The sequence below is a fragment of the Kogia breviceps genome, chromosome 17 (genome assembly GCF_026419965.1).
Source record: "Kogia breviceps isolate mKogBre1 chromosome 17, mKogBre1 haplotype 1, whole genome shotgun sequence".
NCBI lineage: Eukaryota > Metazoa > Chordata > Mammalia > Artiodactyla > Physeteridae > Kogia > Kogia breviceps.
Window position 1 is genome coordinate 42,538,926 of NC_081326.1, and position 14,508 is coordinate 42,553,433.

The 14,508-nt window shown below is 31.7% G+C and overlaps 1 protein-coding gene across 11 annotated transcripts in view; it reads left to right on the forward strand.

Annotated features, from left to right (window-relative positions):
- Positions 1-14,508, forward strand: part of VPS13B (vacuolar protein sorting 13 homolog B) — a 774,679-nt gene that overhangs the window by 101,327 nt on the left and 658,844 nt on the right. For all 11 annotated transcript variants that reach the window (XR_010837425.1, XM_067017180.1, XM_067017176.1 and 8 more), the window contains exon 16: positions 5,571-5,695. Coding sequence is in view for 10 of the 11 variants with exons in the window: in XM_067017180.1 (XP_066873281.1) it covers positions 5,571-5,695 (125 nt within the window). In the remaining variant the exon portion in view is untranslated. The remainder of the gene's footprint in view (positions 1-5,570; positions 5,696-14,508) is intronic.

Here is a 14,508-nt window from a genome sequence, read left to right on the forward strand (position 1 = left end):
AGTTTTGTGACTGTTTGGAACTGACTAAAAATACCGATTTGTTTTAAAGTTTATAGCAATTCATGTTACTTGGGATGATTACTGTAACCTTTGAGGAAGTTTTCAGTTTAATTTTCATTATTACAGTGTTGAAATATTACAGTGGAGGATTTAAATGTTTATTTCATGTGTCTTTGACATTTTAGACTCAAGTAATTTTCAATTAAATACTCAAATGCTTAAGTTTTAATTTGTGTACGTAAATGTGACTGTATTGACTATTTGACAAAATAGTATATAATTCCCACTTCATGTAATGAAGTTTATTAATTGAGAGAGTTGGCATGGAAGAAAACATGCAGGTGAAACTTTCATATGTCTTACCAAGTCCTCTGTATTTAAATGCTAAACCCATTTTTGAATAAGTGTGACATCAAATAGCTAACACATTGAAAGGCACCTAAAGTTTGAAACATATAAAAAATAAGTTAGTGAAAGCATTATGTAAACTATAGAAAAATGTATAAATTTAAGGCCTTTTACTCATAAGGATCAGCTATGGCAGATCCTTCAGAGAGATCAGGAAGGTTATAGTAGAATCAAAACCCTTTGAATTTTGGGGATTTGGGAGTTTTTGACCTCCAGTAAATAGTTTTTCCTGGGGATTTCAAGGAATTGTGCTTTCATACATGGCTGGTGGATATATAATTGGTATCATTTTGGAGAGTACTTTCGCAGAATCTAATAAATTTGAAAACACATCTACCTTACACCCATCCATTCCAATTTTCAATATATATACACTATAGCAGGGGCCAGCAGACTTTTCTCTGAAGGTTCAGATAGTAAGTGTTTTAGACTTTGTGGGCCAAGAGGCAAAATTTAGGATATTGTGTAGGTACTTAAATAATAGAACAAATTTCCATGAATCTTGAGTTGACAAAATTCAAAATGTAAGATAGGATTCTTTTTTTGTAATACAGTTTTACTAATGAGAAGAAGGAATTCTTTTTCTTGGGATAACATTTCACCTAACTGGGGTTTCAACTTAGTGTTCTCTGTCATCAGATCAGTTATAAATGTACATGTGTAAAAATTATTCTTAGCTTGTAGGTAGTACAAAAACAGACTTTGACCTATATACTGTAGTTTGTTGACCCTTGTTCCAGAGAAATTTTGCATATACAGATATGTACAGCTAGAGGTCTATAAATACCCACATGGATAGCTCTCTGAGGCATAATTTTTGGTGGGAATGTCAGGAAGCATAATGGTATATATAGTATGATGCCATTTATGTAAATTAAGAAAACAAAATAGTGCTAAAGATTGTTCACAGTAATAAAAGGGTATATAAAGGTATAACAAAAGGGCGGGATACGTTCTGAACTCCTGAAAGTAGATTTGGGCGATCTGGGCATCTGGGCTTGGTGGGGGGCCAGTGAGACTAGTGTGAGGGTCATGGATCAGGTAAACTTTAGTTATGTTGTAAGGTTTTTAATTTTTAAATAATTTTATTGAAATAATTTACATACCATAAATTCACCTTTTTTAAAGAATAGAAACGAGTGATTTTTAGCATTTTCACAGTTAAAGCAACCGTCACCATTATCTAATTCCAGAACATTTTCATCAGCCCAAAAAGAAACCATTAGTATTTACTCTCCATTGACGACTCCTATCCCCTGTAAACACTAATCTCTTTCTGTCTCTATGTATTTGCCTATTCTGGATATTTCATATCAATGGAATCATATAACATATGGTTTTTTGTGGCTGGCTTCTTTCGCTTAGCATAATGTTTTTCAAGTTTCATCTATTCTGTAACATATATCAGTACTTTATTACATTTTTATGAGTGAATAATACATTATATAGATATATACTATATTTTGTTTATCCATTTATCTGGTTGTTGGACATTTGTGTTGATTCCAATTCTTGGTTATTACGAATAATATAGCTATGAACATTTCTGTATAGGTTTTTGTATAAACACAAGTTTCATTTCCCTTGGGTATATACCTAGGTGTGGAGCTGCCTGTTCTATGGTAGCTCTATCTTTAACATGTTTAGGAACTGCCAAACTTTTTTTTCCAAAGGGATTCTTGCATTGTTTTACTGTCCCACTAGTAGTGAATTAGGGTTCTTATTTCTCCACATCCTCACTGACACTTGTTACTATTGTCTTTTTGATTTTAATCATCTTAGTGGTTGTGAAGAGGTATCTCCTTATGGTTTTGATATATGTTTCCCTAGTGACTAATGATGTTGAGCATTTTTTTTTTTAATCTGCTTTTGGCCATTTGTATATCTTCTTTGGAGAATATTTATTCAAATCTTTTGCCCATTTAAAAATGAAGTTATTTTGTCTTTTTATTGTTGAGTTGTAAGCGTTCCTTATGGATTCTGAAGGATTTTATTTCATTAAAAGTATAGGTGACAACATGACATTCATTTAAAAAATTCTGGGTGATGAAAAAAATTACTTATTATTTATTGTTTCCTCACTTAAATTGTTGGTGGAAAAAAATTAGGAGAAAATACTTAATTTCTCTCCATAAGAAAAGAATATAAGTATCAGTTTCAGTCCAGAGTTTCTTTTTGTTTCAATGGATACATGAATAGAAACTAGATTTAGACAGTTTAAGGAATGAGTAGGCAATGAAAAAAAAAAGTGGCATTTTCCAGCATACTTTTTCAAGATTTTTGCTGATGACAGATGAGAAATGGAATTTTACTGATGGTTGGAGGGGAGAGGTAGTGATGAGAAAGATTGTTTTTTCTTTAAGAGTAAGTGGTGAATCAGCCATATTTTTTTGGAGAGGGGAGGCAGGGAATAGAGGGAGGAAGCAAGGCAGAGTGAAATTGTGAGCTAATAGATGAGCTAAATCAAATGAAACATCATATTGCTGTTCCAGCAATAGGTAATTATGAAGAAGTCCTTTATCCTTTTTAGACTTCATTTTTCCCATATGTAAAATGAGGTGATTTAGTTAAATTGTTTTCTAATTGGATTCTTTAGAAGGTGGCACTGCATATTTAACTTTTCATTTAATGTCATGTGTAAGTCATCTTAGTCAAGTTGGCTTTTCCTTCAGGTAAAACTTCTATTAGTAGTTGCACTTACTGCTTCATACATTATTGATGCCTCAGACTGTTGGTTTGCAGTGTTATTAATAAGTATTTTTATTCTATTTCTGAATATATAAACAGTCCTGGTGAAAACAACCTCAATTCATACTGTGCTGGTGGTTTTCATTTTTCTAGATTAAGTATTTGTAATCTTTTTTTTTTCGGTACGCGGGCCTCTCACTGTTGTGGCCTCTCCCGTTGCGGAGCACAGGCTCCGGATGCGCAGGCTCAGCGGCCATGGCTCACGGGCCCAGCCGCTCCGCGGCACGTGGGATCCTCCCGGACCGGGGCATTAACCCGTGTCCCCTGCATCAGCAGGCGGACTCTCAACCACTGCGCCACCAGGGAAGCCCAAGTATTTGTATCTTGGTCAAGGGTTGTTGACAAGTTATTCGGTTATATAGGTATTGTAAATCTGTGTGTCTTACTGCTGTGATTTAAAAGAGAGTTGAAATTGGTTATTGTGAAATAATTATTTTTGATGGTTATTTTGAAATAATTATTTTTGATTTCACTGTAATTTATACTTGCTTGAATGTTCTCCGGAGTCATCTCCGGACAACATGTACATTTAGTAAAAGCTTAAAAAAATTACAGAATAATATAATAATAATATAATAATATATATAATATATATAAATAATATATATAATATAATAATATATAATATAATTATATTATAATATAATAATAATAATATAAGACCTTCCTCAAAGTCTTTTGCAGTTCTGCAGACATCCAGCAGGGGATCTCCTCAACACCCAGTTTCCATCTGAGTACATTAATGATAGCGTCTGTGATTATACTGTTGGGACATTTATAGAATATTAGAAGGTGGCTTGAGAGAGTTCTTAGTTGAACACAGATAATCTAGTTTGATAAAGTATTACCCTGATTCATACTCTAGAAATATTTGGAGGTTGGGCATCATTTGAATAATCATGCTTTGTATTAAGTGGTATTAATAATTGCAAATTTCAGAAACTTTTAAATATTGGCCCTTTCAGAGGAAATATGAAATGCTGAAGTTGTACAGTGCCCAGAAGTTCTTTGCATATAGTGTTGCTTAGAGCAAGTCTTCAAAGAATAGAAATGTGGAATAAATTTTTAAGCAGATCAATTAAGTATTAGAAACATGCTTTTTCCTTTTTCTTCTCAATTCTTTATTTCTTGCATCTTGGTTAATAGTGGGATTTATAGGAATCAATAGGTGTATCACTTTCATTTTTCTTGATAGTAATTAAGTAGGTAGGCCCTTTGAAATGCAGTTTTTGTTTGAAAGTACAAAATTCTAACTAATGTCTATTTTCCAAAATGTTACTTAGTTCACTGAAACCTGACTTTACAGGAAAAGATTTGACATTATCAGTTTGATGAATGGTAGGAGCAGAATAGCTTTTTGAAACCGTTTGGAAGCAGTTTAATATTACTTTCTAAGAAATTGATCATTAGTTTACGTTCATTAAATGAAAGTATTTTGTATTGGAAATTAGTTACTGAGGTATTTGAAACATGTTTCACTGTAGAATTTAGCCGCTACTATTAATCCTAGAGATAAGAAAGTTAGTGCTTTATAAACCCAAGGAATAAAAAATAAAAATGAAACATAAATGTTGGGGTTAAATGGCTTTTGCATGTTGTTGGAAAACAGTAACTCTTTGTTTTGTATCTCTGTGTGTCAGTGTTTCCTGTTTGAGGCATTTACTTTATTGAAAATAATGGAAGAAGAAATATATTCAGTTCTCTGCAACGTTTCATGTGAAATGTGATGTTACATTGATTCTTCCTATTAAGGCAAATGTAGTTTTCAGGAATTTCAGGGAATGCTTATAAAATTTTTGAGTGTGATCTGCTAGTTTTAAGTATAAACTTACAAAGAGTAATTTATGCCATGTACCAAATTTCCTGAGGTGAAAAATCTCAGCCCTACCATTATTTTCACAAAAGAAAGGGAAAAGATGTAACATCATTTAGGATATGTTTGGATATCCTTTTTGTGTGTGCATACCATAAGTTGAAGGCAAAATACTTTCTAAGATTGTTTTTGTTGTAGTTAATGTTCTTTTAGGAATAAAATGATATAACAATGATTTATTAACAGTATCTGTGATGTGCACAGTGTAGTCAGTTTAACAGAGAATATGTGCATTTTAGCAGACAGTAAAATGCTAAATGAGAATTATGTATCGAAATAAAATGTGAAACCTAAAATTGGTCAAAAGAAGCGTAATCTTGAAGGGATATGAAAGAAATATTGTGTATTTAAATTTCTTAATTCTGACTTAGTTAATGTCAGATTTAATAGAAGAAAATGTTGATGTTTGGGAAGTGGAAAAAGACATCAGAACATATTTAGTGTGCAGCTGTTGTAGAGCAAATTGAAACTGACGTATTTCATCCTGTGCTTACTAAAACTTTGTCTCTGTGAACATTTGGATCTTTTCTTTTTGTTGCAGATATTTGGTTTCCAGGCAGGACTGACCTCTTTGGATTGTAGGGGATCTTACTGCATACCTGTACCGATTATTCCCTCTTTCAGCACTGCTCTTTATGGTAAACTTCTGAAAATGTCCACATGCTGGTAAGTATTGTGTTAAAGTATGGTTTATGGTAATTTTCACTTATTATCTTAGGAGGGGAAAAAACCCAATCGAATCTGTCTTATGCCAGTGTGTTAGTTTTATATAAAAACTTAGAAAAATATGTGAAGTTAATACATTTATCTTTTTTTTTTTACTGAGACGTTAAAAACCTCTTAAATATCTGAAATCTATTAGGTTATAGTATTTGTGGTGGTGATAACTGTTGTTGGGGTAATAACTATCAATCCATATCACAGCTATAGTAAAATGTTGCTTTTTCACCTTGTATAGGAACTCCAGGGCAAGTACTTTCTTTTTTCTTTTTTGAGAGGTTACAAAGATTTTTTAATAAGTTGCAAATTAATATCAAGGCCAAACTATTTTTCAACTAAGTAACAATTTCATGTGTATTCCTAACTACTGAGAAAAGTATACCCATGACATAGATTTAGTATAGTTGACATGTCTGTTTACAGTCACTCTGCATTTGGGCAGAAACTGATTTTAGCCCTTACTTTCGTTTAGTATTGGGTTCCTTTATTTGGAGGTCATTCTTCCTGAATTAAAAGAGATTTATAGAAAGAGAGTCAATAGTTACTAATCATACCTTTTTCTTTTAGTTGAAAGCAGTGTTTTTAATATTAAAGAAATAATTGTTTAAGTGTATGAAATAAGATTTAAATAAATGAAATTATATTCTAGTGAAATATTTCTGTATTTTAAAATTTGGATCATTTCAATTATTGGGAATACATCTTTGCTTTTTCCTCCTAATTAGTATTAAGCTTATTTTTGTAGAATGTATTTTCACTAGTTATTTATGAAAAGCAACATAACTTTCAGAAAATAGATTTGACTTCTTTATCTAAAGTACTTCAGTTGTTAAAAATATAGTTCCTTTAATAATATATAACTTCAAAAATGAAATTTGTAAAGTAAATGCTAACATTTTCAAAGAAATTTGCCTGTTGATTCAGAAAATTAAAAAAATATAGAACTTGAAGTTAATTCAGTCTTGGAACCAGTTCTATAAAGTGAAATCACTGTTAAATTATTTTATTCTTAATTTCTCTTGATAAGTTTAATTTTGTCCTTAGTCATTCGTAGTCCTCATATGGCACTTATGCTGTGTAGAAATTCACTTTTCAACTTTTTATTGTTGTTTACATGTTGCATTTGAGCCAAGTATTATATTCTGATCTATTACAAAATACCATGGGATATGTTCCAGTTGATAAGTTGATATCAACTTTAATAGATATTTGTATCTGCTGATTTATTTATCACTCATGATCCTGAAATTTTATTAGATACAATTCAGTTCACCGTGGGAAATACTTAAGTTCTTTTAAAAAATAAAACAGCCAAAATTTCCAAAGTGAATTTATAGCCTTTATATGAAAAAAGTTGAATATTTAAATAGGTAAGGCTTATATCAAGGATGTGTAAGGCTTACTCTAAATATTGCCAAATTTGGTTTAAAATATATCTGCTGACATCTAAATGAAAATATTCCAATTAAATACTAAAAGCATGAGATCACAGAATGCTAATATTTATTTGGATGTGATTTGCTTTTTTTGTAGTTAAGACCACTTCTACATTATTTCAGTGGTATTTTTGCTATGCTTTACAGAAGTATGTTGTTTTGAAATAGTTTCTTTAAATTGTTTTCCTTAGCAAATACAAAGTAAACTATAATTATTCTTAGCAACTCTAAATTGAAAGTAATCAGTACAAAACTCAATAAATTGAGATGTGTCTTAGTTAAATGAAATGAATAAAATACCAGATAAAATACATCATATAATACTTGAATTAAATAGAAATCATATGAGAACTGGGAATTCTATTTAATTGTTGCAGTGAGTGAGGATTATGTCAGCTCTGTCCCCATTCATGTTCTCTCCCTTCCTCAAATTATACAAGCTGCTTCATTTGGACTTTTAAAATTCACATTTCAGAGTTTCTTAAAGCACATTTATGAAGCTGTGTTTATATTTCATGCAGTAATGAGAAGAGCATATTTACTACCGGCCACAGCATTTGAAACAAAGGCATTTTATAGCACATTGAAAATTTTTTAGTTGGTACGTTTGAGTTAGTAATGAAAATCTAGATTTTACTTAAATCAGCAAAACAGTGTATACTTTTTGTTTTAAAATATTTCTAAATTGAGATATTAATTATATATGAAGCTGCAAACAAATAATATTTAATTTAATCAGGTTTGGTAATTTTTAAAATATGTGGCTTAAGTAACATTTTAAAAAAGTTATTTCTCTCCCATTTAAATGTTCATGTTAATATATTTTAACCTGAATGAGCAAGCTGTTACAAAACTCCAGTTTCTTAGATTTTATTTTTTTCAAAATATTTTGGTTACATTGTATCATTCTATATTACATAGTTTTCAAACCTACAAAAATAAGCTTTTCAAAAAATTTTTTTTCATTTTTTTATATCAGGTTAACTTTAGCTCTTTTAGTTTCTTCGAACAGGACTGAAATGTGTAGGGTGTGGTGAGAAAAGCAGTGACCAATAATAATTAATGACATAAATCTTGAGCAATTAATTTAAATTTTAACTTGACTTTTTTTGATATGAGATGTTTAAAAAAGGGCAGTAAATGGTTGGTTAAAGGGCAATAAAGTATCATAGCATTGTTTTTGCTAGCAGAATTAAGCATTGGTCTACTGTCCATAGTTATTTTAAAAATTTCTACATAGTGATAATGCTCTTAGGCTTTTAGATATATTCTTGGTCTTAACATTTTTTTTACAAAACAGAGAAATGATGAACATTTCAACTCTTTCAAAATTTCTGATGTAAATGTTAATATCTTATAGAAAATATATGCACTTATAGAAAAGTGCATATATTATGGTGTTTCATAACTGAACTGAATGCTTGGTAACCAGCTGAAAGATCAAGAAACAGAATATTATCAGCATCCCCAAAGCCTCTCTTTCATCTTCCTCTAGTGTTTACCAGGATAACCATTATCCTGGTATCTAATAGTGTATATTCTTGGATTTAATATAAATGGAATCATACAACATGTATTCCTTTTTTGACTGGTTCTGTCACTTTAAATAATTTGTGAGATTCATCTATACTGTGTAATGTAGTTTTTAGATAGTTTGCCTTTGTCACTATACAATGTTATATTGCATGAACATTGACGATTTACACATTCTTGATCTGCAGTTTTAATTTAAAAATAGGTGCCTGAAGTTTGTGTCAATTTCTTTTTTTATTCCTTTGCCATTTTTTCTTTCCCTTAAGATGCTTCAGTTGTATTAGGGGACATTAGATGTCATTAAATATTTTTCATTTTTCTGTGTCTTGATGGGCATTGTGTTAAGTGTTGGGATTGGGGAAAGAATAAAGTAGAATGCAGTGAGGGTAAAAGATATTCCCTCACCAGGAAGACTTACAGTCTAGTAGGGGAGGACACAGACACATATGAAAACAGTTGTCATTAAATTGCAAAATTGAGGCTTAAGCAGAATGTCTTTCTTGTTATTTTTTAAAAATTAGAGAATTTCTCTAGGACCTCAGGAATGGCTTCAGAGAAGTGGCATTGGAATTGGGCTTTAATGGCTGAATCAGTTAGATACCCAGGTATTCAGAGGCTGGTTAGGGTGTAGAGGCTTCTAGGTGACAGTGTTGTCTGGACAAAGTCAGGGTTAGTCCATTTAGATCTGTGAAGGGATATAGTGGGGGAGGAATTTGGAAGACTACTTTGGGCCTGGACTTGTACACAAATAAGGATGTATACACTTTTTAATATGCACACTTAAAAATAGTTACACCAGTTAATCAGATATTCATTAGTCCCATTACTTTCTGATCAGGCTGTTAAACTACAACCATAATATAGTTTCAAGTTCACTTTCTCCTATAATTGAGGGTTCAAAAATGTGATCTTATTTATAAATAAATTTTGGAAGTTAGAGAAAAATTACTTTGGCTTAGAAAGTCATGGAGAAAATGGAGAAGGTAATTTTCAAGCAGGTTATTAAAGAATGGGTAGGATTTGAAAGAGAATACTGTACTTTTTTATACAGTGTTAGGCACTTAGTTTAACAAAGTTTTCGTAACAGCCCTGTGAGGTTAGGTGATATTCCCTCTTATAAAACTAAAAAAGCTCAGAGAGGTTACATAACTTGTCCAAAGTCACATAGTGGCTGGACGAGGATTCTCATGGAGGGTTATTTGATTCCAAAGTCCTTGATCCCTTCCTTACCCAAAAGGAGTGAAGATATAAATTATCTTTTGTTAATCATCTTTGAAAAGCTCAATATACTTTCTTGCTTTATAGTAAATATGAATTTCCATGTGTAGAAAGGCTAGTTATGATAGTACAGCTAATAAATCTGAATTCTCCTAGTAGCAATTAATAGTATCTAGATACAACTGTGCTGCTAATCTCATAGAATTGAAGTTTATTAGAGTTAGGTGGAATCTTAGGTATTATCTCTGTTTCTGAGTCTTTATGAAATAGCTTTGATTTATGGTCATCTATCCAAGGCTTGAACATTTTATTCAAAGGGAGTTAGCTACTTTCTGAGGCAGCCAGATTCATTGTTGGGCAGCTCTAAAGCTCTTTCTCATATTGAACCAAAATCTGTTTCATGTTTCTTCCTTTTCATAATTATTGCTTATTTATGCCATGAGCTATTTTCATACTCATAGGAATGTGGGAAAACATGTATTTCTTTACAAGATTAAGGGATCCATCTAAGTATCCATTCCTTACTTAGCACAGTAACAGATAGCTTGGTTTTGACTAGTGAAGTTATTGAACAGTTTATTTGTGGGAGGAAGATGCTTCTGTGGAATCTGTGTTTGAGTTCAGTGTTAAATAGGAAATACAGGATTTGGTGCTAGTAGGTTCATGGTATTGATAGGGAGAGTTGATCCTTTTGCCTCCCTGAAATGGAAACTGAAGCAGCCACTTTTCTGCTGTAACACCAGAGTAAATGCTTTTAGCTTTAATGGAAGCTGGGCCCTTCAAGTATAACAAAAATGCCCATAATATTTATTAGCAAACAGAGAATAAGTAACCCGCCCCACAGGACTGAAAATGGTGTTTGCTTAACTGCCCAGTTTGAGGCCTTAGGAACAGAGTTGGGTGTTTTTAATGTTCCTGGAGATAGATCTTTTTAATTCCCTTGTTTCCAAAGCTGTATTTATTTTCATCTGTCTGCTTTTGTGATTCACATTCTCTGTAGCAGAATGTCTTAAAACTGGTAAGATTTAACTGAGATGTTAATTCTCTTATCTCCACTTGAGTGGCAGCAGCCTGATTTTCAGCTTTGGTTCTCTGGCGTCTGGAATATGATTTCATGGAATATTTTGAACTGAAAAGAGACACTGACATCATCTATTACAATCTTCTCATTTCAAAGATGAAAAAACTGAATCCCAGAGAGGTCAAGTTACTTAGTTAAGAGCACACAGTTAATATCAGTGCCTCGATTTGATTTTCACTTTCTTGATTCAGGGCTCCTTCAACTGTATCACACCGCTTTAAAAATTATTATTATTTTAATTTTTATCATGGTAAAATTTACCATTTTAACCATTTTTAAGTGTAAGTTCTGTGGCATTAAGTACATTCACGTTGTTGTGCTGCTGTTACCACTATTCATATTACCACTATCCAGAAATTTTATATTTTGTACCCATTAAAACAATAACTCCCATTACTCCCTTCCTTCAGCTCCTGGTAACTACTATTTTACTTTCTATCCCTATGAATTTGACTATTTTAGATACCACATGGAAATGGAATCATTGAATATTTGTTCTTTTGTATTTGGCATATTTCATTTACTGTAAAGTTTCAAGATTCATCCATGCTGTAGAATATATCAGAATGTCTTCCCCTCCCCCCTTCCCCCTCCTTTCCTTCCTTTTTAAGTTTGAATAATATTTCATTGTATGTAAATACCACATTTTGTTTATCTATTCATGCATCAGTGGACATTTGGGTTATTGCTACTATTCTGAATAATGCTGCTGTGAACATGCATGTACAAATAATCTGTTCTAGTCCCTTTTTTCAGTTCTTTTGGGTATATACCTAGAAGTAGAATTGCTGAATCATGTAATTCTATGTTTAATTTTTTGAGAAATTGCTATTCTGTTTTTCACAGCGACTGCACCATCATTCCCATCAATAGTGCACAAGGGTTCCAGTTTCTCCACTTCCTTACCAACTCTTGTTATTTTCCATTTTTTGATGATAGCCATCCTATTGAATATGGAATTATATCTCATTGTGGTTTTGATTTGCATTTCTCTAATGATTAGTAGGTTTTTTTTGAAGTATAGTTTGCATACAATAATATGTTAGTTTCAGATGCACAACATAGTGATTCAGCATTTAAATATGAAATGGTCATGGTAAGTCTAGTGACCATGTTACCATACAAAGTTTTTATATTATTATTGATTATATACCTTATAATGTATATATATCCACATGACTTATTTATTTTATAACTGGAAGCTTGTACCTCTCAATCCCTTTTACCTGTTTCACCCAACCCCCTACTTCCTCCATCTTTTCAAGTGCTTATTGGCCATTTATAATCATCTTTGGAGAAACATATATTTAAGTCCTTTGCCCATGTTTAAATTGGATTGCTTTTATTATTGATTTGAAGGTGTTCCTTATATATTCTGTATATTAATCCCATATTATATATATGTGATTTTGTAAATTTTTCATCCAATTCTGTGGGACTGTATTGCTTTTCAATGTTAAGTCTGTCTACTTTAACTCCAAAACCAGAAGCTGAGTTTATCTCCTTTATATCATTTACTTTTTGTTTGAAATGTTAACTTTTAGATTTGACACAGTTTTTCTTAAGAATTGGTATAGCCTAAGCAAGTAAAAAGTGGTAATGTGTTTATTTGGAATAGGTCTACTTAATTTGGAGAAGAGAAGAAAGATGAATTTGTTAGAATTCTTTGGGTTGTTTACAAGTTTATCTTCACAGTATTTTTTGCTCTTACTGTTTGTGAGATGGCTTACTTATAATAGATTGTTTTTCTGCAAAATGATTTTGTAACTTTTTGTGGTATAGAGAGATCTTTTTCTGCTTAATTTTCTTCTCATGTTTTAAAGTTATATATCTGTTAAGCTCTGCTAAAGGTAGATATAGTGCTTGACATATGGAATTTATAAGTCTAGGTTATAGACCAGTTCAGTACTGCAAAATAAAAGTTAAAACAAATGAACAATTAAATGACCATTCAGCTCGTTACTTTCTTTTATTTGGAATAGGTTAGGAAGACATAGAAGTTTTTAGAAATAGTAGGAAGGTTGGGTTCTTAGTACCTATTTTTAACATGAATTTATAAACACCTCATGGTTCCCATTCTGGGTGGACATATATATGTCATGTTTTGAAATCCATATGCATATTTGCTTCATCACCTTTTTTATTAGCAATAAAACTTATTAATTCTGGAAACTTTTTAAAAGAATAGGTAATGCTAAAGGAATCCAAAATTATTTTTGTGAGTATTATTTATTAAAAAAATACTATCATAGGCCTAGTGCTCATTGCTATTGCTATAATTTGAAATCGAAGAGAATATTGAAATATAGCTCTTTGAAATATTATCAAATGGTAAATCAGTTCAGCCAAGGCACATACTCTGATTACAAATTATTTCTCTAGTGATAGATATTAACATTGAGTTTAACAATCTGATGATAGAGAATATGTTTTAACAAATACAAGCAGATATGAACACTTATCTGTGTATGGTCACATAGCTAAACATTTCAGGATAGACTGGGATTCATATGTTAGTCTCTGAAAAATCCAGCATTGTTTGCTTTTTCGCTCTGTCACATCCTCTTGAAATGGACATACATTGCAGATACAGGTTTCTGCTTCAAAGATAGGTGAATCAAGTGAATGAAAGATAGGCGAATCAAAGATTTCTTCATCAAAAAGATTCAGACTTATCAAAATATGTGAATGGCCTCTATTCCAGTCAATAGCTGTACAGTTCTTAAAAGGGAAGTTTAAAAGTGAGGCATACAGCAATCTTCATTTGCCTTTGGCTCAATTCATGCATTCATTTTGTATGTCAACTTTGAATTTCCTTAGGAAATACATTTTTTGGTCCATCTGAAATTTTAGATTGAGTGCACAAGAATGTCCTATCTTATGAGACCCTAAATGTGGGGTAAGTCCAGATTTTACAGCCTTAAAGGAAACAAAATATGCGTGCTTTATTTTATCTCATTAGCCTACACATTAGAGATGGTTAAACATGATCACAATGAAAATAGCCCATCTGATCAATTTCTCCATTACATCATATGGTAAATTTGATTTGGAAAGTTCATAGTGCAAACTGTTCTCATTACAGTTTTCTTTTTTGATTTGTATAACGTGCTAATTTTTTTTTTTTCTTTTTTATTATAATAGCTCCCTTTGTAGCAAATGGTTAGGTCTTGTATTGTGTACTAAGGTGCTATATTTTTATATGAACTGTAATCTCAGGTCAGGCATACAACAGTGAACTCATGCTGGATGCTCTGTACTTAATGTAACTTAATCTTCCATTTTATGGAATTCTGTGTTGTGTAACTTGCCCTATTTTGTTAATGTAACCATCTTTTCATTATAAATCAAGCATTTCTTTGCATATTTCTTAGAATCTTTTTTTGCTCATACTCTTTTTGTCTTCTACCGCCTTTTAAAAAATGCTTAATTCTTCTTTTGTGTCTTCATCGTGTTGATTAAAGCAGGGAAGACTGACCAGAATAGACAGG